The following is a 25025-nucleotide window of genomic DNA, read 5'->3' on the forward strand; positions in this document are numbered from 1 at the left end:
ATTGTGTGTGTGTGTGTGTGTGTGTGTGTGTGTGTGTGTGTGTGTGTGTGTGTGTGTGTGTGTGTGTGTGTGTGTGTGTGTGTGTGTGTGTGTGTGTGTGTAAAAAAACAGTATGCACAGGTGCATCCCATTTGAACTTTGCATTTGTTTGTGCATATACTTTGTTAGTTTGTGGTTTGCATGCCTGAGGGATCATAATGATTCATTGTCTATAAAGGAGGGGAGTCGTGCTGTTACGAGGGGGTAAGGGTTTATGAGGGTTATAAGCACAGCTGCATCCTGCATGCAGACAAATGAGTCTTACGTAAATGGCTGAGGAATGAGAGCTGTTTGGCTAGAGTGTGAGGAATTCAGGAAAACTTACATTAGTTTGTGGGCTTTCAGTAGTTAGCCTCAGTGCCAAAATGGTTGGTCGATTAATCAAGTGTTTAATCAACAGAAAATTAATAGACAAGTTTTATGTAATTGCAAATAGAACATCTTTGAGTTTGGGACTGTTGTTTGACAAGGCTTGTGATGACATGGCTTTGGCCCATGGGAAAATGAAATGGAATCTCTTATCATTTTCTGAGAATTGAACTGAATGATGAATTGATTAATTGTAGATGATAAACTCCTTAATCTTAGAATCAACAACCATTCGTATGCATTAGTAAATAATCATCATATAGGACAGTGATCCATTACAAATTCTCTGTCCACACTATTAAAGCACACATGGACACACACGCACATACACACATATTAAAGTGTGTTAACCCATGTTTCCCCCTTTCCCAGTATCCCAGTATTTTCCCCTGGGAGTACGATCATGTATAACCCATTTCCCCTCATGATCTGGCCTGTAAAGATTAAATATGTAGCCGTATCATCAAACATTTAACGCTCATGCGCTGCTACAAATCAAATTTCTAATCGTGTGTGGACTTTGGGGATGGGGACTCACGTGCATGCCTTGATCCTAAGTTGATGTGAGTGTGCTGCTTGCACGCTAGAGTAATTCTTAAAAGTCGTGCAGACTTGGAGGCAGACAGGCATGCCTGCTTAACGGAGTGTTAATTGTTAAATCAGTGCTAGGCAAACAGTGTTTTCTTACTCACTTAATGCTGTTGGTGGGTGCGTGTGCGTCTATCTGTGTCTATTTCTGTGCATGGCGGAGGCTGGGAAGCCTCCTCAGCACAGGGTGAAGTGGGCTAAGTTTACTGGGGCAGAAAATGCTGAAGCGTGACTCAATCCAGCGCCTTCATACAACCAGCCTCGAAAATATGCCTCTGTCGCATTCTGTCTGCTCAGTGCCTCTCAGACACACACTCACTCTGTGGTGGGAGGCTTGTATGTAGGACAAGGAACACAGAAGCATAGGCTCCAACCAAGTTTGAAAACGTAGAAGGTGTGTGCACTTTTATGAATGTCTTTCTGATCCCTGCGCATATCAGATGTTCTGTTCATTTTCTTCTCTGGTTAGACTGAGTATGAATGGGTCTGACTGAAATCCAAGGTGACTTTCACTGCAGCAAGAGTGACATAAGATAGTAGAGTGCACCTGCCTCTCCCCTCAGAGGCCTTTCTAGAAATCACCCCCATACACACACACACACGCCTGCGCCCAGAGAGACACATATATAACAGAGAGCCATTCACCGTAATGTGGGATGACAGATTTGGGGTGCGGAGTGACACAGCAAAATTCAGATTACTAACAGTGCTGCAGAGAATGACTTAGCAGAATCCCTTTCATCTGCACTTAATGTCCTTCGTCACTGGAGGCTGACAAAAAAAGACACACGAACGGAGATGAAAAAACAGAAAAGGACAGAACACCTGTCAGCAAAAAGATGAAAATGCTGAAAGTTAGAAACATACCTGCATTATATAAAGACTGTTTGTAATAGTAATGCTCATAATAACCGGGCAGAGTGGTAAGCATATATGCTTATATAGAACATGCGATAGAATAACACACAGTGTGACATACAGGGAGTCAATCAAACCATTTTAGGTCATTTGGCAAGACACCTGAGCAGATGAGGACCAGTGTGTTGCATTCTCTGCAACCTTATGGACTTTAACACCTACGTGTCCAGTTTATAAGGCTGGCAGTAAACCTGTTAGACAGTTAGCTGCAAACAGGTGCTTAAGAGGCTTTATTAACATGTCTGGAATAGATACTATTTTTGAGTCCGTGAGTGTGTGCGCACAAACCTCAAACCACTTGGAAGTTTGCCCACAGTTTGTGTAGCACATATCCCTATTTTCCACACCGGGTCAGTCAGATTCACACAGACACACACTCTCTTACTCAGAATTAAAGGCCAAAACCATTCTCAGAGCTTTTATTATGAATCAGAATCAGAAACGCTTGTTAAGGCCAGTTTTGTGATGCACAGTCTGAGCTGCTGTCAAAGGCACAACTCTGATGTTCTAGCTGCTTACTGGATTACTGGGACAGTCAAGTTCCATGAGGAAACCGGTGGTGAAGAAAGATGGAAAAACTTGTCAGATTTCGACTGCTTTGGCGCGTTTCATCCCAAGGTACTGTAAGAAGGAGTGGAGTTGATTTTTAGGTAACACTAGCTGGTGGACCAAGTCTGTGGTTTCAAAATGTTAATGCAAATCATTTTGAAGAGTTATTTGTTGCATTCTTGACTATTTCATGATACTTTTATGCATATGTGTATATTAGGTTAGGAATATATCGTATTGCTTCCTCTTGTGACATGCTATTGATACACTGGTGCCAAATGCTTATAAATTCTGCCTTTATATTTATACAAATCTGTGCAGAAACAGTAGCTTGGCTGTTCAAACTCCCTCGTGTGAAATTCACACAATAATGTGTTTTTGTATATGCATTTGTAAGTACATGTGGGTATACCTTGTATGGTGGGATGGAACATAATGTGTTGTGTTTATGTGTTATGCATAGAGATGAGGTGGTACTCAAGTCTCTCTGAGATGGTTGTTGTAAGCGTTACACCTACTATTCATTCCACTACCTTGGCTTGCTATCTCTAACACACAGACACACAAACACACGCTGGATTATACTCAGAAATCTGGGTTTTAACCCTAGCCGTGCCACTGAGTAACACTGGGACATGCTGTCCTGTGTTACCTCTCTGTTGGGGGCTAAGCTCCTCACTAATGACGAATGCTGGTCTAGATTGGCTACCTGCCGCTCCCGACACTCTTCACTGCAATCAGTCTCCACGTGCCACCTGCTTCACAAGTCTTAGGGGCCATATACTGTCCATCTTCACCATGTGGGAGGGTATTTATAATGCATGAGCAGCATGCAGATGAGAATTAGAGGGATATTTCGGAGTTATTAATGGTGGGGTGTTACACATTCACAGCAGGCAGCATTAGGAGTGACCTCAGGAAGACTGGAAAGCCTCCTGAGGGCAACAAAAGACTGATGGATCTGTGCACTCTGTCTTTAACACCCAGGGATGTGTATTGTGCCTGTGCGTGCGTGCGTGCGTGTGTGTGTGCGTGCGTGTGTGTGTGTGTGTGTGTATCACGGCTGTGCAGCAGACTCGGTCACAGCCCAGTGCTCCTGACCACAGAGTTGATGTGAGGACTGATGACAGGTCAGAGGGTAAAGGTCATTGGTGCTCTGGGTCTGTATGGCTTAGGTGGAGGACAGGAGGGAGAGATAAGATTGAGAGGGATGTCTCTGAGACACAGTGGGGCTGAGGGAGGAATGGAACAAGAAGGGAAGATAGAAACAGCAGGTGGAAAGAGGTTGAATGTGAGACATAGAACCAAAAGTGTGACGAGTAAAGGGTTTGGGGAGAGAGAGGAGGAGGTGTGGCCATCAGGTTAGATGCTTGGATTTTTAGAGGCACACCAAAAAACATGGATTCAAAGAAAACAATGTATTTCTATGTCAAAACTTCTTACCAAATATGTTGTTTGTTTCATCAGCACTGCGTTTTGCCTGGTTAATATTGGTTCTCTGCACGAACCTGATGCCCTGAATGTAGTGCAAGCGACATATAATCTTTTTTACACAGAAAAACCTATGAACCTGGCTTCTCTGATTTCTGCATGACAAAGACTACTGAGTGCAGCTGATTTGTGCAGTGGGAGGAATGGACCCATTTTTACATAATTTAGTGCATCCAGAAATCGAATCCAAAGTGTACCACCACTAAAAGTAACATTAGAGGTTTAGAAATGTTGTTATCCATATACACATTTTTGCTTTAATGTTGTAATCCTGTGATATTCAAAGCATTTCAGTGAGGAGGGGGAAATGTCCAGGCACCCACCTCAACTTTAAGATAGAGGTAAAACTCACAACACACCGACTCCTACTTATCCCATAATGCAACTTAAGAGCATCTTTCATTAGACCCTTGGTAACACAGGTTTTCTGTCACATATTTGAAGTCTCAAACTCAAGAAAACCCCGACGACATCAGTGTGATGTCATGAGGGTTAATTTCTCAGACTTGACAAAGCTCCTTCAGACCCACAGAAGACATGATCCAGCTGTTTTTGCAAGCTGAGTAGCACTGTGTGATGATTAGACTGACCTTCAGGTCTAAAATAAGCTGAGTGTCTCTTTACAGAAAAATGTGGTTCCATCACTCCAGAGCCTCTCCTTTTTCTGCGCTGCAAGGCAAAATGCTCTGGCAAAAAAAGATTATTAATCAGCTGCATGTAGAGTAAATGCTGGTAGTCAGTGTAAACTATATAGAAACCTGATTTTCCCCCAACTTGCTTTCTTGTATGCATTTTAAACGTAGTGTGTGTCTCCTTCCGTACAGCTTGTTGCTGTACACAGTCATATCCTGTTTGTTGGTACAGCTCAGCTAAACTCACTTTCCTCTTACCCCCTGCAGTCTGACTCGGTCTCTCTGTTTCTTTCTTTTTGTATGTCTGGTTAACTGAGAGAGAATGGGGTGAGGGTGGGGTGGTCTACATTCCACCCGCGCTTGCCAAAAAACAAAAACAACCCCTCTCCATGGAGCGACCCACCAAGATCTTTCATCCCCCTTTTTCCCTTCTTTTTGTCTACTTCCTCCCTCACTGAAAATCCCCTCTGCTATGGACTCCTAGCTTCCCCTCCACCCTTCTCTGTCCCAGTCAGCCCTCTACCCCATATGCCCTGTCCCCCCAGTCACTGTTACATAAGCTTCCAGTCATAGATCCAGGCCATATCGTTCTTGTTTTCCCCCTGTGTGTCTACTGGATCCTCAGCATGCAGGGCCAACCCTTAATGAGGCCCCTACAAAGGCCCATTGATGAGAGGCCCAGTGTGACAGAGGATGACCCCAGCCATGAGCACCCAAAACTGGGCATCAGCTGCCCCGGGCTCTCCCTTCGCACAAAGAGGTCCACTGTGGACGGAGACCTGAAAGAGCACAGACAAAAAGAGGCAGAGAGAGAGAAAACAGGGGGAAAGAGGGAGGAGATATCCTGTTCAAGCAACTTTGAGAATGTCAGAGATAGAAGTACATCAAAAAATGAAACAGATGCATGACTTCATCACAGAAGAGTTGCTTCTCTGACTATTTGCCCCCTACTAAACTTGTGCTTCCTCCTCCTCTCTTCCTCATCTGTGCATCCCAAGAACTGTGAGACCCACCCTCTGCCCTCCCTCTGCCAGGGAGCTGTCAGGGTCTTTATCTCACCCATGGATCGTAAGTCAGATCTGAAGAGGGGACCACAAGGCTCTGTTCCTTCACAAATGCTCATTAGTGACCATAGGTTGCTCAAAGGAGTAATCAGAGCACTTTGATGGAGCCCCCACACTCTTTTTGGACACATTTTGAGTCCTAACTAATCGGAATCCAGACCATTTTTGGAGCCACGTTCAGTGGAGATAGACGTGTTTGTTTATCAGATTTGGACTGCGAGTTGTCTTGAATGGAGAATGAAAGAAGAATGTGGACAAATCAGGCTGGACTTTTAGAAACTGTCGTGGGACGATCATTGGAGATTTGGGATGTTATATAACTGGCTCAACTTATTCCTTTAAGTCATCTGTCTGCAACCCATGATTACACCTAATAATAGAGAGGACAAGAAAAGGCTGTAGAGCCAGAGTTCAGGTCTTGATTGGAGGTTGATTATTTTTGGTGGCGTTTCTTTTATCAGTTGAATGATGACTCTCGCAGCACGACTTGAGGACTTGGAGGTGACCCTGGAGCACATGCTTATGGATGTCTTTGTAAGTTTGCCCATTCCTCCTTTTCTTCAATTTTGTTTTCAATCCATCACATAGTGCATTTAGCTAAATGCATTTATCTTCGTCTTCTGTCAATATTCTTCTCTGTGTGTTTCATATGGGTGACCTCTCCAGTGCGTAATTACAGTTGAACACCAGAGGCCAACATATGTTCACGTCTCTTTCCAGATGTTCTCTCATTAATTGGCTTAAAAAAAAAGTGTTGATTATACGTCAAACTTTGCACTTGGAGAATTAGGGAATAAACTGGCTAACCAGGGATCTAACCTGGACTGCACATGACTCCTGAGTTAAGACTCTGGGAATGTTAACTCAGCATGTGAGTACCTTTCTTCCAACCAAAGTATTAAATATATGTACTTGGCTTATTTATGCTTTTTGCGGTCTGCAGCCATCGTAGTTATCTGCAGATAGTCATAAATCTTTTGATTAGGAATGAATGAAATCTCCAAGTGAAGGAAGACAGGATTGAGAATGAGGAAATGAGGGATGAAAGAGGAATGAGAAGGAGAAGGAAAGTCTGATGGATGTGATAGTCAGGTTTCTATTGCCCACGACGCTTGGATAGAGGTAGATTACTCAGGCCTCTGTGGTTTACAAAGCATTCGAGCTGTGGGAATGAAAAACTGCTTTGCACTGCATCCCTCGCAGACATACGCAGATACACAAACGTGCACTCACATGCATTTAGATACGTGGCATGCAGGCACATGCAGTCAGACGCACACACATGTAAATACGACATCAGTATCCCTGGTTGCTTTTATCTGCTGGCTGCTGTAATGAGTTTGGTCGTTAAGCTGCTGTTTTCCTTTAACATTGTTTACAGGCACAGGCATCTGTTGAGGGAACAGTAATCTGTCCTTTTCCTGACATATACTGTGCTTCCAGTGAACGCCATCAGCACTCGTTCCACTGCTGCAGGGCATCAGTGTCACTGATATATGCAGATATTCTGCATCCATCAACCTATTTTGGAGATTTGGCCATTTTCATATATCCAATAGATGATTTATGACTGAAGCAATAAAGATTAGCGTTTGTGGCCAGAACAGGATTTGGATTATTCATGCACTGCATGTGGGATGGAAAAAAACGGGAGTCAGGAAAATGTTTCCTTCCTCTACACTTCCTCTCAGCATCCTAATTAGCCTGCTTATTTATTTATTTCTCTAATTGCTGGAAGAAGCTCGAAAACAGAGCGTTATCTGGCCACTTTGCATACTTAAATGAGAAATATTCAAATCGCCTACACCCTTTCCAGGCTGGCTGCTTGCTGAGCCTGTATATGGCAATGAATGCTCACATCCAAATGCACATGTACACACACACACATGCAGACATGAGCTAAGAAGAAGCCTATTTCAGTGTACCATCAAATAAAGGCAGGGTGAATTAAATAAGGCTTACCAGCAGCAGACGTGTGTCATGGGTCAGGCATCTTGCACTACTGAGAGGGCTTTGTCAGTGTTCCAAAATAGGAAACTAGCAGTAATATTATGTGTATGTGGAAGTTCAGTGAATTTAACTGGGTGTCAGCGTACATGTAAGTGTTAGACATGTCTGTATGTGTGAAATATCCCAACAGTGAGCAGAGACAGGGGTCGTTAGAGGAGTATTAAGGGTCATTAGAATAATGACAGTGCTTCTCCATCCTCCAGTAGAGAAGGACCCCCAGAGCCCTCTGTGCTTCTCATTGGCTTGAAGCTGCAGCTGAGTGCACAGCTATATTCAAGGATGCACCGCTATATTTTCATTAGCAAAGCAGCGCATATGAATGATTCAGGAAAGCCGAGAGGATCCAAGGAAACAAACCTCTTTTACTACACAAAAAGGAGGTCACTATTTTGTTGCCTCAATTGCTCACAGGAAGCTGGAGTCGAAGTGGAGCCATTTGTAGACTTGTAGATTTTTTCAGGTCAACACTTTTATTTCTCCTGCATTCAAGGCCACTGTCATAGATTTAAAGTGCATGGCTGCACGTGGCATGATTGCAAAGTCATGCCTACCAGCTTAGAATTCAGAAATCTAATAAGAGAACCTATCAAGGAACACTGCACTGCCATTGTCACAAAGGCGAATATAGCCGACACCCATCCACCTCGGTGCCCCTCCCAGAAGAAATGAAATGTCTTTTAGAGGAGAAACATGTCTGCTCATTTGAGAGGAAAAACAGCAATTATCTGAGTTACTATGTAGCTTGATCTCCATGACATTTGTGCCACAGAGGTCTCATTCACATAACGAACATAGCAACGCTTCCACATACACTGCCACAAGACCCTTTGACATGAACAAAATAGAGGCATGATCTGTATCTGGCGATTGGATTTTTTTTTTCTGGTGGCTGTAAAACATCCATTCATGGCGTCATACCAACTCCTGCCAAAGCTGCTGTGTATTGTGCTTCTAGTCCACTGAGCTGCAAGGGGAGGACAGAGAGAGAAAGAGATGGCAGCTCCTCTGTCAGGGGCTGCCTCACAGTCTCTCACAAAGGCTGACAGTCACGTCAGGAAATGAAGCGTTGTGATTAAAAATGCATTCAATCCTTGTGTAGTTTAATTGAATCTCCTCCTTGTGCCCCACCACCCACCCACCCCCAGTCCTCTCCCCCAACATCCTCATCCCGTCTGTGATGCAGGCCTGGAGGCAGAGCTAAGCATCCCTTCTCTCACTCTTCTTCCTCATTTACTCCTCCATCCCCCTCATCTCCTCTGACAGAGGAAGACCTCAGCTGGATGGGACTGTTTCCATCACAGCTGTACGCCTCTGCTCAGCACTGTCTCCTCTCTCTCCAGCAGCCATAAAGCACTAGTTCATATCTTTGTGAGGCCTGGCCTGCCACAAAAGGCCCTGTGGTCTGTGAGAGCATTCAGTCTGCAAGGAGCACAAACACTGTGACGCACTGATACCAAGAGCTTGTATCCTCTCCACCCAACAATTGTATCACTGCATTGTGCATTATGCGTGCGCCCATGTGCATGTGCATGTCCTATTCTCTAGCGTATTTTTCTCTTTTGACCGTGCTACTATAGATGTGTGGTTTCACATAGAGGCTGTTGGTATTTTGTCTGACCATTCTATAATGCATGTGTCCTCTGCACAGTGTCAAAATTGTTCAATCATAGTGAGCTGACCTTCTCCTCCTTCCTCTGTCCCTCACTCTCTTGCTCTGTCTGTTTTCTCTCTCCTCTCCCACTCTACATGATTCTCTACCTTGCTCTGCCTCTCTGCTACCAAACAGTTGTCATCCCGTCTACATTAATCTGACAGTGGTATTGATCGGTATGAGGCTGGAGCCGCAGTGTCAAGTCCTCTCAGGGCCAAGGCATAACTTGGTCAGTTTTTTAACGATTTTTTTTTTTTCCTTTATTTGATAGCAGACAGTACAGAGGCAGACAGAAAACAAGGCAAGCTTATTTGTACAGCACCTTTCAACAACAAGGAAATTCAAACTGGGGACAGCGTGGCTATGTGGTATTCACTTTAACCACTCTGCTGTACACTACAGCCGGCTGATTTTTCATGGTCTTGCCTGGTATTTTCAATATTTTTTTTCTTATTGTCAACAAATCTGAAAAAAGGAAACAAAAGAAAACCATCATTGCATTAGTCTCTCTAGCAGTACTTTTAGACTTCCCTACCCTGTCTATGGCGTTCAGCCTGAAGTCAACTCATTCCTGCTGAGGATGTAAATCTTCAAAAACTGGTAGTTTTTTCTTTTTTTGTTCAGTCATTTTAAGTTGTCCTAAAACAGCTACCCCGCTTTTTAACTTTTACTCTAACAGGAGTAAATAATGCATTTATTTGCGACTATCTTTAGTTGTGGTATAATACACGTTAATCACAACTTGGTGTGTTAGTGTGTATTTACAGCACCAGGATGGTGAATGCAGCATCAGCTCAAAATAAACTGCAGTGCTCATGTCCAGTGACATGAAGGAACATGTCACCCAGTGCAACAGTGTGGCTCACTTGCTCTGGTCTATGGGACAGAAGAAAAAGTTATACCAGGCTGTGGCTAGTACTTGCTAGCAGGATCAATTCATTGCTAGTCTTGATGTTTTTGTGGCATTTTTTGATGAAAAGAAAAATGTTGAATTAAAAAATATAGAACACACTAACAAGTCATGTTTTATTATATGAAGTTCCAGGAAAACTTCAGTTTCCCCCATTGTTTCAAATGAAATTTGAATAATATAGCCAGCTTTAGCGATCGGATGTGTCTCATTTTCTTGCCTCATTAGTCTTCACTCTGACTGCAGAATCACTCAAATAAATAGAGAAAAGACAATTATCATAAACCTGATCCAATTTTTAGGTGCACATCCATAAACTAATCAGCAGTTATTATACAGCCCTCAATTTCTATTGTATGCACGGCCCAGATTCTGACGTCAGCCGGGCCGGCACATGCAGAGGCTTTCCAGAAGTCTTGGGTGAATAATTCAGAAGCCTTGTATGCTATTGAATACTCAAATTGGTCTTCTAGCGCCTCATTCAAGTCTGCCGCTTCCCTCATAATAGACTAGTGATTGGCCCATTGCAATGATATATTCTAATTCCATTGAGGCAAAGATGACTGTATAATGGACTGCACTCAGAGAAAAATAGTTATTTTTTCCAAGACAATGCCTACACACCTTGTCAAGGCTATAAACGGAGTCTGTTCAAAGACAGAGGTGATTTTTCGGTCTGTCTATATTCCTTTGGTGCCACTAGCAAAAATTTTAATCATGTTGAAAGACACACAAGCAGATATGGTGCGCACACACACAATCACCTCACAGCGGGTTGAGCAGATGTTGCGCCGAGCGACATGGTTTGACCAGGACAACCTGTTCCCCGTGTTCCACCAAATCTCTTCGAAATACAAATATGCCCCAGTTTTCACAGTGAGTCACACAAATGTCCCCGTTTCCTGACAGATCTCATAGGCTATCTGTTACCTTTCTAAGCATGTAGAAGTGTTTCCCAGGCCTTCTTACACAAACACTTCTGAGGCGATGATAATTGAAGTGGATGCTCCCCTGTAGAGAAGTCATTATGATTGGTTCTGGCCTGATGAAGGGTGCGAGGCCCGGCTTTCCGCTCATCTCGCTCTCATAAGATAGAGAAAGACAATGCAAGCGTACACTTGGAAGCAGACACAGAAGCACACAGCAAGAAATTAATGAAATAACTCTGTCAGGGTGGTATTGTTTAGCTGCATTCTGTATATGTGTGTTTTCTGTGTAATGGTGCCATAACTCAACGCTTTGTAATTTGTGGAGTCTTGCAACATAAACATTCAACCCCCTCCCTCACTGCCTGGGATGGGGAGAGAGTCCAGCTAGAGGGCATTTCCATAAACACACCCACCCACACACAAACACACACACACACACACACACACACACACACACACACACACACACACACACACACACACACACACACACACACACACACACACACACACACACACAGTCAGGAACAGGACCATAGGGATGAGTCAGACAGCCATGGGCAGAGACTGGCTGGGTTATGGGGGTAAATTAATACGTAACAATGCCAGGATTCTACAATCGCGAAGCATAGCATCTTCATGTTACGACTGTGAACAAAGACTAAGCAGACACACAGACACACAGCAGAAATAAAACCTAGACAGTCCAGATGCTTTGTTTGCAGCTCCCTTATTAGCATGTCTCGTAGGCAGGTAGTGATCCTCTCTCTTTGCTTTCTTATCTTTCTCCTCTTTGTCACTCTCTCTCATGTAATCTGCAGATGATTTCTTGGAAATGTATTACAAGCTGTTAGTTCAGTTTGAGGACAGCAGCTGGTATGAACTGCTCCAGAACACAGAGGCATGTCAGCATCTCCCAGCTTTCTGCCTGATTTTTGTACTTTTATTCCTTATTATGTATGCAGCTTTGTATTTCACATATTCTTTATTACCAAGCGTGAATCCCATTTGCCTTTATTTTTGTGTGGTTGTTGACTAAAATGGGTCATCGTGCATCTAGCCCGAGGCATAGAGAACAGTAACATATTGTTTTTTTGTTTTTTTTTCCTCCTGTCAAGATGAGGGTTTATTACCTCACTGGATTTGAGGCAGTGGAATTTTAAAAATCTCATAAGGCAAAAAACAAAGAGCTGTGGCGGAGAACAGACACGCACAAACTATACTTAAACTGTTCAATTAGGGAAGGGTATTGTCATCTCCCTGTCAAGGTGTCGTTCGAGATCCCAATGAAAGCAGCATGGGTTTGTCTCCTGAATCAGCGGTGGCAGTTAATCTCTGTCATCAGGATCTGAATTAACATCAAGCACACACATCACACAGAGTACAAGTGCAAAGAGAAATGAATCATGTCTTTTGGTTCTCTTTTCAGTTCCTCCAGCATGTCGTCCTGCAAGACCTGAAAGTCTGCTCACTAAGTTTATAAATAGCCCTCTGATAGTTCTCATGTAGGCCACAGTCACTCACACACTGATGTGGGCCAGGGTATTGAATAAATAATGCTTACTGGGGATTACCACTGCGGATGATTTTCTCCTGTATGCTTGTCGCGCGGCTTTTAGCACAGTGTGTGTGTGTATTGTGCGTTTGTGTGTTTATGTAAGTGTGACATATACTAGTATCATGTCACTGAAGCCGTTGGGGGTGCTCATGTCAAAAGATGATGTAGGGGATGGAAAAGGGCTTGTTTAGTTGCTCATTCTGGCCGATGACTTAATCTGATTTTATACCCTGTGACCCACCATCAAATCACCTCTTAACTATGATAACCAAGCTAAATCTTTGTGCTAATAATCCAGTGCTGCTGGCTTACAGCAGCTACCTAGCTCATACAAGACGCTTGCTGTTACATGGGTTAACCCACCGTACATGCGTGTGTGCATATGTGCATGCCGAACATCTGTGCATGCCTGCATGCGTGTGTTGATCCACTTAAGTTAATCAGCTGACTGTTCAGTATTGATATGCAGAGGCAAACAGAGCTCAGCGGTGACTGATGATGGGAATATGACAGTAAGTCACTATGTGCAGCTGTAACTCATGAGTCCAATAGCTTTAATGGACATGTAAAGACCACCGTAGTGGATACAGAGGACTGACTCAGCTCTCTGTGGCTGCAGCCATCATGATGAAAGATATTTGCAAGGGCTGGAGCCTCACAGCTGAAGGTCCACCGCAGTCGCAGCTTTTGTGGAAAAAATCCGGGGCAATTTCCACACCGTTCTGCATGCAGACGCTGAATCAGGTGATAGGATGATCAATATCTGCATTCATCAGGACTGTGCAAGATTGACTGCAAGGATGTATGGTGTGTGTGTGTGTGTGTGTGTGTGTGTGTGTGTGTGTGTGTGTGTGTGTGTGTGTGTGTGTGTGTGTGTGTGTGTGTGTGTGTCTATTCCCTCTTTGTGTCGTAGTCCAGACAGTGCAGGGAGAGAAAGCTGGATGTGGGATTTCAAAGATAATCTCCCTACCAGATGGCAAAACATCCCATATTCCTTTTGAGGTTCCCCACGTGATCCCCTGTAAGGACTGTGTGTGTGTGTGTGTGTGTGTGTGTGTGTGTGTGTGTGTGTGTGTGTGTGTGTGTGTGTGTGTGTGTGTGGATGGTGGGGGAATATATGCTCACAGACAATTATTATTGGATCACGTGACACGAGTGCGTATGCTAATAACAGCCGTAACGTCACATTAATCCAGTGACCTGGTTAAGCCCCCAACTGAAGGAAGTGAGTGTGGGAGGCAGGGAGGGGGAGCTGCCAGAGCTGGAGAAGAGAGCGGAGAAGAGAGAGCACAGACAAAGCGCGCTCCCTCTCCCTCTCACACACTCTCACACACTCATTCACCTCCTGAGCGGTAGAGTGGAGCGTAGCTGAGAGGAGCAGAATGGGAAGAGTTTCAACACAGGGGGAAATAGAAGCAGAGAAAGGCACATAGGACTGGTGTGAGGCTGCTACACCCACACACACACATACACACACACACACACACTTTTCTCCTTACACGCCCACGCAGGCTCGCGTGAACCCCGGCTGCCAGGCTGGACGGGACGGCGAGGACGCCCACCTCACACACTCGCACACATGCTCACACACCTACGGAGACACACACTCTGGAGCGTACCATGGTGCTCCAGGGAGCAGTGACGCCCGGGAGAACCCGCCGGCTGATGCTTAAGCTGCCGGTGGGGACTCTACGGAGGAACAGCGGCGAGAGGGTAAGACACGAGCTTCCCTCAATTCCTTTTTCTCACTTTCTCACTTTAACTTTGCGTCTCCCTCTCATCTTGTGTCTTGCCGTGCTGTTGTGTGTGTAAGTGGGATTTAAAAAGGTTCTTGGCTAATCCAGGGGACGGTATTAGATTTGAGTTGGTGGAAGGCAAGTCAAGAGCAAAGCTTTTAATCTCTCCAGTGAACAATACTTCTCTGTGTTTCTCTTCCTGTCAGTTTGAGTCTGTCAATCTTTCCAGCACTCCGTCTGTCTCTGTCATTGCTAATGTATTCCACTGCGGTCCTCGGTTTTCAAGGTTAGAGGGAAGTCTCACTGTGGGAGAGCTGTCTTCAAGTGCAGCTTGTTTGCCCGTCACTGTCAATGCAATTGAACTGACTTGAGACACGAGTTAGGTTCCTTTTATCAAGCAAAAGCCACACATAGCCTCGCTTTCAGCCTGAATTGATGTGCTGAATCCTGTCATGCCCAGGTTTGTTTTTTTTCCACAATGGAAATCAGTTTGTCTGCCAGCCATCAAAAGCTTCAGTGTTTATGTGTTTGTGTAAATCTAGTGTGTGTGGTACGAACGCAGGAGATAATAGTTTCCAGCTAAGCTTAGACACACAGGAGGCTTAGACATGGAATATGTGTTGTGAAGTTAACCATTGTGTCAGTTGTAAGGACAGGCTGTGGCCTGCCAGGTGATTCACCTCTTTTGCTCTCCAGCCAAGTTGTTTACACCATGAGAAAGCTGCGTATGTGCGTAACAAAAGAAACACACAAGTTTGCAGCTGCGAGGGTGTTTGTGACTCCCCATTGCATTCATTCTGTGATGCGCGTCAGCTCTCTTTCATGTTGCAAATACACGGGCATTAAATGAATCTCTGTGTGTGTGTGTGTGTGTGTGTGTGTGTGTGTGTGTGTGTGTGTGTGTGTGTGTGTGTGTGTGTGTGTGTGTGTGTGTGTGTGTCCAGGTGAGGTAAGCTTTAAACTGCGATACCAAAGTCATGTGTGCTCAGGATCTCACCGAGCTGAATTCTAACTCGCTTTTGAAAATCTCAGTCTTCCCACTTGATCTAACATGACTTTAGTTTCATTAACACCCCTCTTTGAGTGAATGTGACTTGCCACAAGCTCTTCTGAGAATCACTTGTCTCTTTGTAGTTCTCCCTTTGATTGAACGTGTCCACAGAGAACACAGTCTTACACACAAGCGCACACATACTGTACCCATGCTGTCGTAAATTTCACAGCCTCTGTATAGTGAATGAAAGCTGCTTTCACTTTAGTAAGCCCAGACATGCGTGTTCCCTCCCAGCCTTAATGCAAAAGAACTGCTATAGCCTTCACCTCTCCCTACACAGAAACACAGAACACAACCTGGTTCCCTCACCAATGATAGCTTTTCTGGTCAGGTTGCACTGAGGAAGCAACGGTGTAAGTTACAATTTGTTCTGATGTTTTCAGGTCTCACTCCTCAAAGACTTAAGGTCGTTTATTCTGTACTGGCGGGTAAACTGATTAACTGCGATCTAACTGAATCTGGCTGGCTGTCATAATACTGCTTGATTGGAGGAAACTGAATATTCACTGAATATTCACTGTCCTTTTGAGAGAAGTAATTGCTCCCGGTTGATTGGCTGGTGCCTGCACACATGCACACTCTCTCTCACACAGTCGCTCAAATCACCATAATTAATGGAGAAAAGCAGATTTTCTCACACAGGAATGGAGGGAGGTCTCTCTCTCTCTCCCCTGATTGCACTCCCTCTCTCTGCCTCCCATTCTTCTTGCAGCCAGCTGTGTGCAGACAGACTGGAGGGGGATTACTTGTTGTGATTTACATACACTGGCTGGAATTATTCTGCTGTTGTGCAGGGAAAATGACGGATGTGCATCAGTTTTTTCTATGTAAGGCAGTGAACGCGTCAGATGTTTCAAACCACAAAGGCAGAGAGAAGTGTGAAAGACATTTGAAAAGACAATATAAATCATCAAGCTGTCAAACTGATTCCTGTCCTCAGTGATGGGAGTTGAACAAAGCTCAGTGATCTACAGGTTTTTAGCCCTGAGGCTCTCTAAAGGTTGACTGTCTGTTGGATTATGACTTAACCATCCTGTACTGAGCCACCAAAATACTTTCACTTCTAACACAGCTGCAGCTTTGTCCTGCTCTGACTTGTCATGTTAGATAACTCATTGCGTTATCACCCAATCTCCGCCTTATGCAACCTCGTGACTGCACACAGGAGTAACAGCATACAGAAAAAATATTGACAAAATCTGTGTATCCCCAAGCAGCTGACAGAGCACAGAATGTTGTCGTGGAAATGTTTCTCGCTGCAAGCTTGGATCCACTTAAAAGGGCTTTTGTGCGCTGGGAAGCCTAGTTTTTCATATCCTTGAGCAACTTTTTGCCGTTAAACACGCAGAGGTTATTGGGTGTGTACTGCCACTGGCTAAGCATGCTAGCAGCCCTTGACTCATTCGACAGATATTTGAAACGGGGATTCTGCAGATTGCTTTTCACCTTCCAGATTGCAGAATGAAAAGGACAGACCACGTTCTCATCTGCATCCTGTCACTTATCTAATGCAGATGAATCGTCTCACGTCTGTGTCAGTAGTTTCTGATGGATGCGGGTTTCTGAGACAGTAAATTGAGTAATATCTACAGGGAGAACATAGCCATCCTTGTTCACGGTCAACAGCTATGAGACAACTGAACAAAACATGCCTCATTAACTGCGGAACAATAGAAGAGGACACAAACTTGATTACTCCCCCTTTTTCTCCGTGAATCACTTTCTTTTCTTCATTTTCTCCTTCGACTCCTCGTTACTGTGGCTCAAAAGTCCTCTTTCATATCCAGCCTTGTCATGCTCTGCATTCCCCCTTTCTTTGGTTCTCACACACCTTTCATTACGACACTTTTGAGAAAGTCAAAGTGGCAACACATGAAAGAAGTGTATCAGCGTGGACAAAATGGGATAGAAGGACTTATCCCAGCAAAACACTAGGTGTTTACAGTATAATATGAGGATGATAAATTGTGCAGTTGGCGTTGACAGTTTAAAACAGCTTCTTTTACGGGATGTGAGCGGTCTGAATTAGGATTATCCACCGCCTTTGTTATCCTACTATCATGTTAAGCTGCTCAGCTATTTTCTGTGGAATTAAGAAGAAAACCAACAAACAAACAAAGGGAAGAGAGGACGCGAGAAAGAGCGAGACATGCGTGTGTGTGTGTGTGTGTGTGTGTGTGTGTGTGTGTGTGTGTGTGTGTGTGTGTGTGCGTGTGCGTGGGGGGGCTGTTTGTTCAAAACAGACAAAAAACATTTCAGATTTGTGGAGATTGAATCGCTTTCCAAAGAAACGTGTTGTTGTCAGGGGCACCGCGGGGGAGCAAGGGTTTAAAGGTGGGAGGGGTGGATCACTGTCGGAGAGGTTCACACAGACACGCACATATAGAGATTTAGACGCATACGCATGTCGAAAACATGCGTGCATGAGCGGAATAGCAATGCAAACAGATAATAATGACTGTAATTTACCGCTGAAGGCCTGAAAGCCAGAAGCAGCCGGGCCAAGTGGTGGAGAGCAGGAATACTAATCGATCCTCGTTACCTTTTAACATCTTGTCTGCACCAATCACAGAAAAGGTCAGCGCTGGACTCGGGCGTTCTGTGGGCCAGGTCGGTACTCTTGTTTGTTTCTCATCAGGCTGATCTAATCGCCTTGGCGTTAGCGTCAGGATCCATTTGAGCGGCTGCAAAGTTGATGTGGAAACCGATGAAACAGCATTCAAAATAAGTTTCTATTTCATTTGCTTTTGACGTGCCTCTGTTAGCAAATACAAGTTTTGAGCTTTTTGCCCCCACAGCTCTGCTCTGCCTTGCAACAGTATTGATTCCCAGGGATCTCAACCCTCCCCTCCCGGACAGTAGGCGAGAGAGCTGTGGTCAGTCAGTCCAATTAAAGAGACAAAGGGGAAAGAGGGGAAGAGAGAAAGAAAGAAAGAGGTGGGAATAACACGCGCTAAAGGCTCCTGAAGGCCCCTCTTGCACCACACCCTGTTCAGCATGAAAGGGGACCCCCCTTTTCTCCCCAAGGCAGCTCAGAACGAAGAATGTTTTTGAGCAAGGGAGGAAAGGGGGGTGAAGCACAGGGGAGACTCCCACCCTCCTCTCCACCCTGTCTCTTTCATCACCCTCTGCTATGATTTTTTTTTTCCATCTTTTATTCCCCGTCCAAAATCAACCCGCAGACCTATAGACACACGGCACAGCTGCGCACGAGTTCAAAGTAAATCTGAACAGAGCAGCGATCAAACAATGAGGAGATGATCGCCTATTGACTGCGAGTGAAGGCTGAAGGCAGTGAGCTGCTGATAATGTGTTTTCTCTATGGAGACAGTTTGCTAGCAGGGTAGCTATGGTGAGAGTGGACTCCTCTGTCCTCTGCCAAAACATCCCCAGTGGTCATGTGTGTGTGTGTGTGTGTGTGTGTGTGTGTGTGTGTGTGTGTGTGTGTGTGTGTGTGTGTGTGTGTGTGTGTGTGTGTGTGTGTGTGTGTGTGTGTGTGTGTGTGTGTGTGTGTGTGTGCGTGTATGTGTGCATGTTCCCATCCCCTGCCACCTTCATGCAGTGCTCAGAATGATTTCTTCATTAGCTCTGCTTCTCTGTTCTCAGAAATGACTGCATGGAACCCTTTTTTTCTAAAAGAAAGAACGAGAGAGCAGAGAAAAAGAAAAAAAGATGAGTGTGGGTTGATGGGAAGGAGTCTGTTAAATTCCATCTCCCCCAAAACAGGATGTGGAGACCCCGAAATGTTCCTTAAATATCCCGGCACAATCTGTGCCCTTTGTTAGACAGAGATAACACGACTCAAATGTGAACGGAGGCGCTGTCTGTGACTCACTCATCTGAAGGGGTTTATTCATAGTTTGTGTGTGTGTGTGTGTGTGTGTGTGTGTGTGTGTGTGTGTGTGTGTGTGTGTGTGTGTGTGCTGTATGAGTTTATGTGCGAATCTTGCAATGACAGAATAAGAGGAATAGAAGGGAGGGATGGGCAGAGAAAGAAAGGATCTCTGTTGTACAATTTTCAGATTTTCTTGAAGATGTTGAAGGTAATAGGAGTGTGTGGGTGGGTGGGTGTGTGGGTGTGCATGAGTGACAAAAAGGGAGAGCGGGAAAGGGCTAGAAAGAGAGAGCGAGTGAGAGAGGTGCAGTTGCTTGTTTTCCCGTGGGTGTACTGCAGTAACATAGTAATCCTCATTAATATTTATCTGCCAGGCAAAGTGGAGAGAATGATTAGCTTGAGTGTGTGTGTGTGGTGTGTATGTCTTCTTGACTGAACAACCCTTTGTGTGCATGTGTGTGTAGAGCACATTACAGCATATAACACGTGAACTAGGTCAACTTCTGTACTTAAGAGACTAACAAGTCCTGATACTTCAAAGGCTTTGTGTCATCATGGGGGTCCCTCATTGCACGCGTGCACAGTAAACAATATTTCCATTTTAATGATTCCAAGCACACATATGAACAGGGAAACCAAAGCTCAGGACATGCACATGCATTCACACACACACAGACATAAAGAAGATCCCTGCTTTCATCCCTCTCTCGAGCCATATTACTTTATGTTATTGATTTTCCTGCTCGCACCTCTAACACAATCACATTAAACTAGACTGATCGGAATTGAATTTTAGACTGGGTCTATACGCGTGTGTCACTTGTAATCTCCGTCACATAGACAGTGGCGTGTGTTGGTGGGTTGGTGGGTGTGTTGAAAATGAACCTATAGGATAATTAAGCCTGCAAAAGCCAGGTTTTTTGTCAAAGACAAGAAAAACATTGTCTTTCTGTCAGATGGACTTTTTACTATCTTTACATGACTGTTTTTCTGAAATTTGTGTGCCGTAGTGCCTCAGCTGAGAATGTTCTTGTGAATTCTGTGACCCATTTCCCTCCACTGCTCTCTCTCTCTCCCTCTCCCTCTGACTTGCCTGCACTCTAGTATAACACGCCTGAGTGGAGATCAGAGAGCAGGAGGAAGATTGAGAGATACAGAGAGAGATAGGAGGGAGAGATGAAAGAGGGAGAGATGGAGACGGGAGAAAGTAACAGAATACTGAGAGCAGGAGATGGAGTTGAGAAAGTGAGAGTGTTTACTCCTGATTTTCCTGTTTCCTGCCTGTGTCAGGACTCGGATGTCCACACGACTGACTGTGTAGTCTGTACAGGTTTATTTATCATCAATACTTGGATGAATGTTTGAGAAAGAATGAAATAATTCCGTCCATCACAAGACTGATTGTAAAATCCCAAACAGTGTCTTGTCTCAGTCTTGTTACTATGGTAAAAGCCGGCCAGCTGACACTTTGGTGCTGACTGTTTACATCACAGGGCCTGTATGACCTTTCCCAGGAATCAGCGGGACATTGCACACACATGGAATCATGGGAACAGTGCACTGTCATACCTAACCTCCCGCCTCACTCCCCACCACAACAAATATTTACACCCCTCATAAATTACAGTGGCTGAGAGGTGAACGTCCACAGCCTTCGTGTGCAGCTCCAGCCCAACTCTGATTCATTCTGGAAAAGTCACACTATATGAATGCCACACATTCCTCGTGGGTTTCTCAAGAGACCGCTGAGAGGGAAACCCTGAGATAGAGAGATGGGAATATGGTGCTCTAGAACAAGGGATGTTGGAGCATGTGGTTAGTGAAATAAGTTTAAGAAGATGCTTAGATGTTTATTGCCATATATGGGATTCCGATTTTTTTTTTCGTGCCATGAACCTCTGACAAGCCCGTTAAATTAGCCATCTGTGCAAACTGAGTCACAGAGGAAAGTATACCACATACTGTGAGAGAGAGAAGGTACTCCTACAGCATCAATAATAAGTACTATTTTCTCATGTAAAAATTAAAAATATTATTTTCAGTATCAACTTTGTACAGGGCACTATAGTTGATCAAAGCCGTGGCATTAATGGCAAGGGGATCATGCAATAATTTTCATGCACACGCAACATCTAAGCACTACAGGAGTGACCACCTGCATCAGTAAACCCCTACATGAATCAAAGTGGGCTCCGAAAAGGCCATTTAATCCACCCACAGTCACACTGGGTTTGGTAGGAAGGCAGAGAATTACTGTACCGTCCAGAGTTATTGAATTCTGTATTGATCAAGGCTGTCTAAGGAAAGTAGAAGGGAAGCAGGAAGAAAGGAGTCAGCTCGGCAGTAAAAATCCATTGGACATTTGAGCTTTTTTCATTTAAAATGTGTAGATCGACGCATAAGAAATCCTCAGTGACCCAGAAGATCAGAAAAGGTCTGCTGGAGCTGGAAAAAATACACTATGGGTCTGTGTTTGCTTTCAGAGCTGTTTTAACATTCATATTACACATGAGACAGACAGCGTTGATCATTTAGGCTGTATTGTTTTAGCAGTGCTGTTAAGCCAAGAGTTTATCACACACTGGCAAGGATAAACACACACAAACTGTAGGCTTGGCACAAGTTGTATGTGGGTGTTGTATTGCCTCCATGTGGCCATTGTTGCAAATGGGTGTGTATGTAAGCAAATGTAAGATAAGCTTCACTGTGGATTTCTGCCTCAAATAAACAATTACATTCGACATAATCAATCATGTTTGCATGCTTTACACATTCTGTGCGAGGATAATGTGTCGAGCTGGTACAGAGCTGCAGATGGGTCGGATATTATTGAATTTTTGCAAGAATTAGATAGGTCAGGTCAGGATACTCCAGCCGGGGAAAACTATCTCCTTTTTTAAAATCATTCTGGCTGAAGTCCCAGTGCTGTTAGAAAGTAGCACACTCATGCCTTTGGAGACCAAATATCAGTGCTTTTCAGGTCAAGAACTGTAATTAAAGTCTGCCTGTGAACAGTATGTATGTGCATGTGTGTCTGTCAGTGTGTGTGTGTGTGTGTGTGTGTGTGTGTGTGTGTGTGTGTGTGTGTGTGTGTGTGTGTGTGTGTGTGTGTCACCTTCACAGATTCAAAATGACAAGCATGCAGATAGTATCAAGTGTGACCAGGTGTGTGAGAAGGTGTGCTTAATTCCCCCAGTGTGGGATCAATAAAGTCTGTCTTATCTTACCTTATCTTATCTTATATTAAACCTACAAGCAAATTGTTCTGTCGTCTTGAAAAGTGAGACAGTTGGATGAATAGAGTGCTGTCTGTTCTTCTCACTGGCACTGACTGGTTGCTCTCCATGTGAGCTGCAATGTGAGCGTGCATATCACTTTAAAAACAACCAGTGAGGGAGACTCACAGACCGGCTGCATTTCCTTAGTGGGAATGTTTGTGTTTGTGACGTTCAGACCAACGGACAGAGGGTGCATTGCTTCAGTGAGAGGAAACGAGAGAGGAAGGGAGGAGGAAGAGGAGAGACAGAGTCAGCAGGGACCACTGGCTGTGTGGGACTGGGACAGAAGAACTAGCAGAGTTTGACCTTGAGGAAGCGTCAGACTGCTGAATCCCTGAGAGACTGAGAGGACAGAAGCAGTCGAGAAGACAGCCACAGGGGTTATCCTGTCTCTCTGTGGCTTACCTCTAGAGATGACCCAGTTATTATCTGCTGGAGCTAAGTGGTATCAAGAGGACAATAAAGACTAATTCCTCCTCATTACCTGAGCCTCTGTGGATTTTACCTGTTATTGCTCACCTGAGCAAATAAAGGTTTGCTGATGTGAAGCCTGTGGATATCCCACTGATATCAGCTCGTACTGCTATACTGTCCATACCTCTGGAGGTGCATTTCTCATCACAATGAGCTTGTAGGTGAAGTAATGGAGGCAGTCTTGTTGGGTCTAGACGAGGCGGTCTGCACTCGCCAGAGTCTGCTGTGGACTCTCACCTCAACGGCCCTCCGACGCCTTCGTGTGCATGCCAGGAACCTTCCTGCACCCCTTCATCTATTGCACACACACAGGTGTGTTTCTAGGCCACTCTACCAGGTAGGCTGCATCCCACACACAAAACAAAACAAACAAGCAAGGTATGCATGTGCATATCCATGCATTCGAACTGGCACCCTTGCACAAGGCATTTACTGCATCTACATGTGCTAAGAGATACTTAATGCAGGGATTACATTTGCAACCACCTATTGTCAGCCGTGCCACCTGCGGAGATGGAGATCTGGTTGTGGAAACTATTATAAATGAAGGAGACCAGACTTGTGTCAAGGCTTGTTACTGACGTAGAGCGCGAACACAGGATGTACTGTAGGCCAGGTATGTCCTTCAGGCCATAGACCAGGGCCATAGACGGGGGCAGGGTTAAACATGACTGATTTGTTTCATTAAGCATGGGTGACAGAACTGGGTTAGATGTGGTGGCATTGTCTCTGCTCGTAAAATGGGACACATAAGTTGGCACTGTTTTAACACACAGCTCAGGTGCATGTGGAGTGCTGTCCTGCAAGTTCATCTGCTGCATAGAAAACACTGCTGTGTGGCTTTATCCTGACCTGGAGTTCTTTTGTTGTTGTTGTTGTGCTCAGGAAACGGAGCCTTAAAGGAAGTTTTGTTGCTAGGGTCACTATTAAGGAGCCGGTAACTAAGCTGTTAAGCCTGTAAGTGATTCTGTAGATATGTGAAAGGGGGATGCTGGCACACAAAACACACACAGACACTGCATAAGAGGCTGTCTGGTCAGTCACCATGCCTCCAACGCCTGACATGTTTAATCTAACTCACTGGAAACTTCTGAATCACTAAATGTGTCTGCTTGCTGCAAAAGAACAGCTTCACTTGTGTATTTTAATTGTTTTATGAAAAACAAATGTTTCTTTAGGGCCATGTGTTTGTTGAGCTGTGATTCAGCAAAGTGGTTGATCAGTATTCCCTTCACCACGTCTGAATCGGTACTCAGGGCTTTCATGGAGCCATTAGTATTCCCCAGGCGTCCCACCTGCCCTGTATGCAGCTGGCACCACCAGGACAAACCCAACAGGCTCACAGAGAGACACCCACCAGGCCTGTTGCTAGATACCGAAAATCACACTGTGTTGTACAGTACAAAGCCATGCAGCATCAGTGGAGTAACTTACATGCATGTACATCCACACAGGCACAAACATGCTTCCTGTCTTTTTGCTCTAATTCCCCTTTTACTCTCAAGAGGGGAATAAGTTGGATTGTTATTCTAACTTTTGTCTTCAGATGTGTTTTCATGTGGCTCTTAAGTTTAAGCATCCTGAGGGAGGGCAACACAATCAGAGGAAACTGAAATAACATACCAGACCTCCCTAAGACAAACCCATCCTTAACACCCCCTCCTGGTTTAGAGATGCACATACATCTGAAATAGGCCACCCTCAAACACCTCCTAAACAGAGGTCTTTTAACACTTTGCCAAACATCCGTTGGACCTCTGTGCTTTGATGAGCTACAAACAATATCTCCCCCTGGCTGGGGCAAGGTGGTGCAGTCCATGTTGGAGCACTTAATAGTGGAGGGAGTTGCAAAAGCAGGGAGGAAGGGGTCAGTGTGTCAGGCTGCAGGATGGGGATATCCCTGGCTCACTGCACTGCCTCCCTGCTCGGCTTCCTCTAAT

The 25025-nt window shown here is 44.7% G+C and overlaps 1 protein-coding gene across 10 annotated transcripts in view; it reads left to right on the plus strand.

Moving 5' to 3' along the window:
- frmd4a (FERM domain containing 4A) overlaps positions 1–25025 on the plus strand; it is a 105244-nt gene that overhangs the window by 31677 nt on the left and 48542 nt on the right. For 2 of the 10 annotated variants that reach the window (XM_070971649.1, XM_070971648.1), the window contains exon 1: positions 13913–14421. The exons of 2 other annotated variants lie outside the window; for them this stretch is intronic. In XM_070971649.1, coding sequence (XP_070827750.1) covers positions 14329–14421 — 93 coding nt within the window. In that variant the 5' untranslated portion in view covers positions 13913–14328. Of the gene's footprint in view, positions 1–5801; positions 6185–13912; positions 14422–23071; positions 23423–25025 lie in introns of those variants that run through there. 6 more of the 10 variants (XM_070971654.1, XM_070971645.1, XM_070971644.1 and 3 more) reach the window with 4 other exon arrangements.

The sequence above is a fragment of the Chaetodon trifascialis genome, chromosome 10 (genome assembly GCF_039877785.1).
Source record: "Chaetodon trifascialis isolate fChaTrf1 chromosome 10, fChaTrf1.hap1, whole genome shotgun sequence".
Taxonomy (NCBI): domain Eukaryota; kingdom Metazoa; phylum Chordata; class Actinopteri; order Chaetodontiformes; family Chaetodontidae; genus Chaetodon; species Chaetodon trifascialis.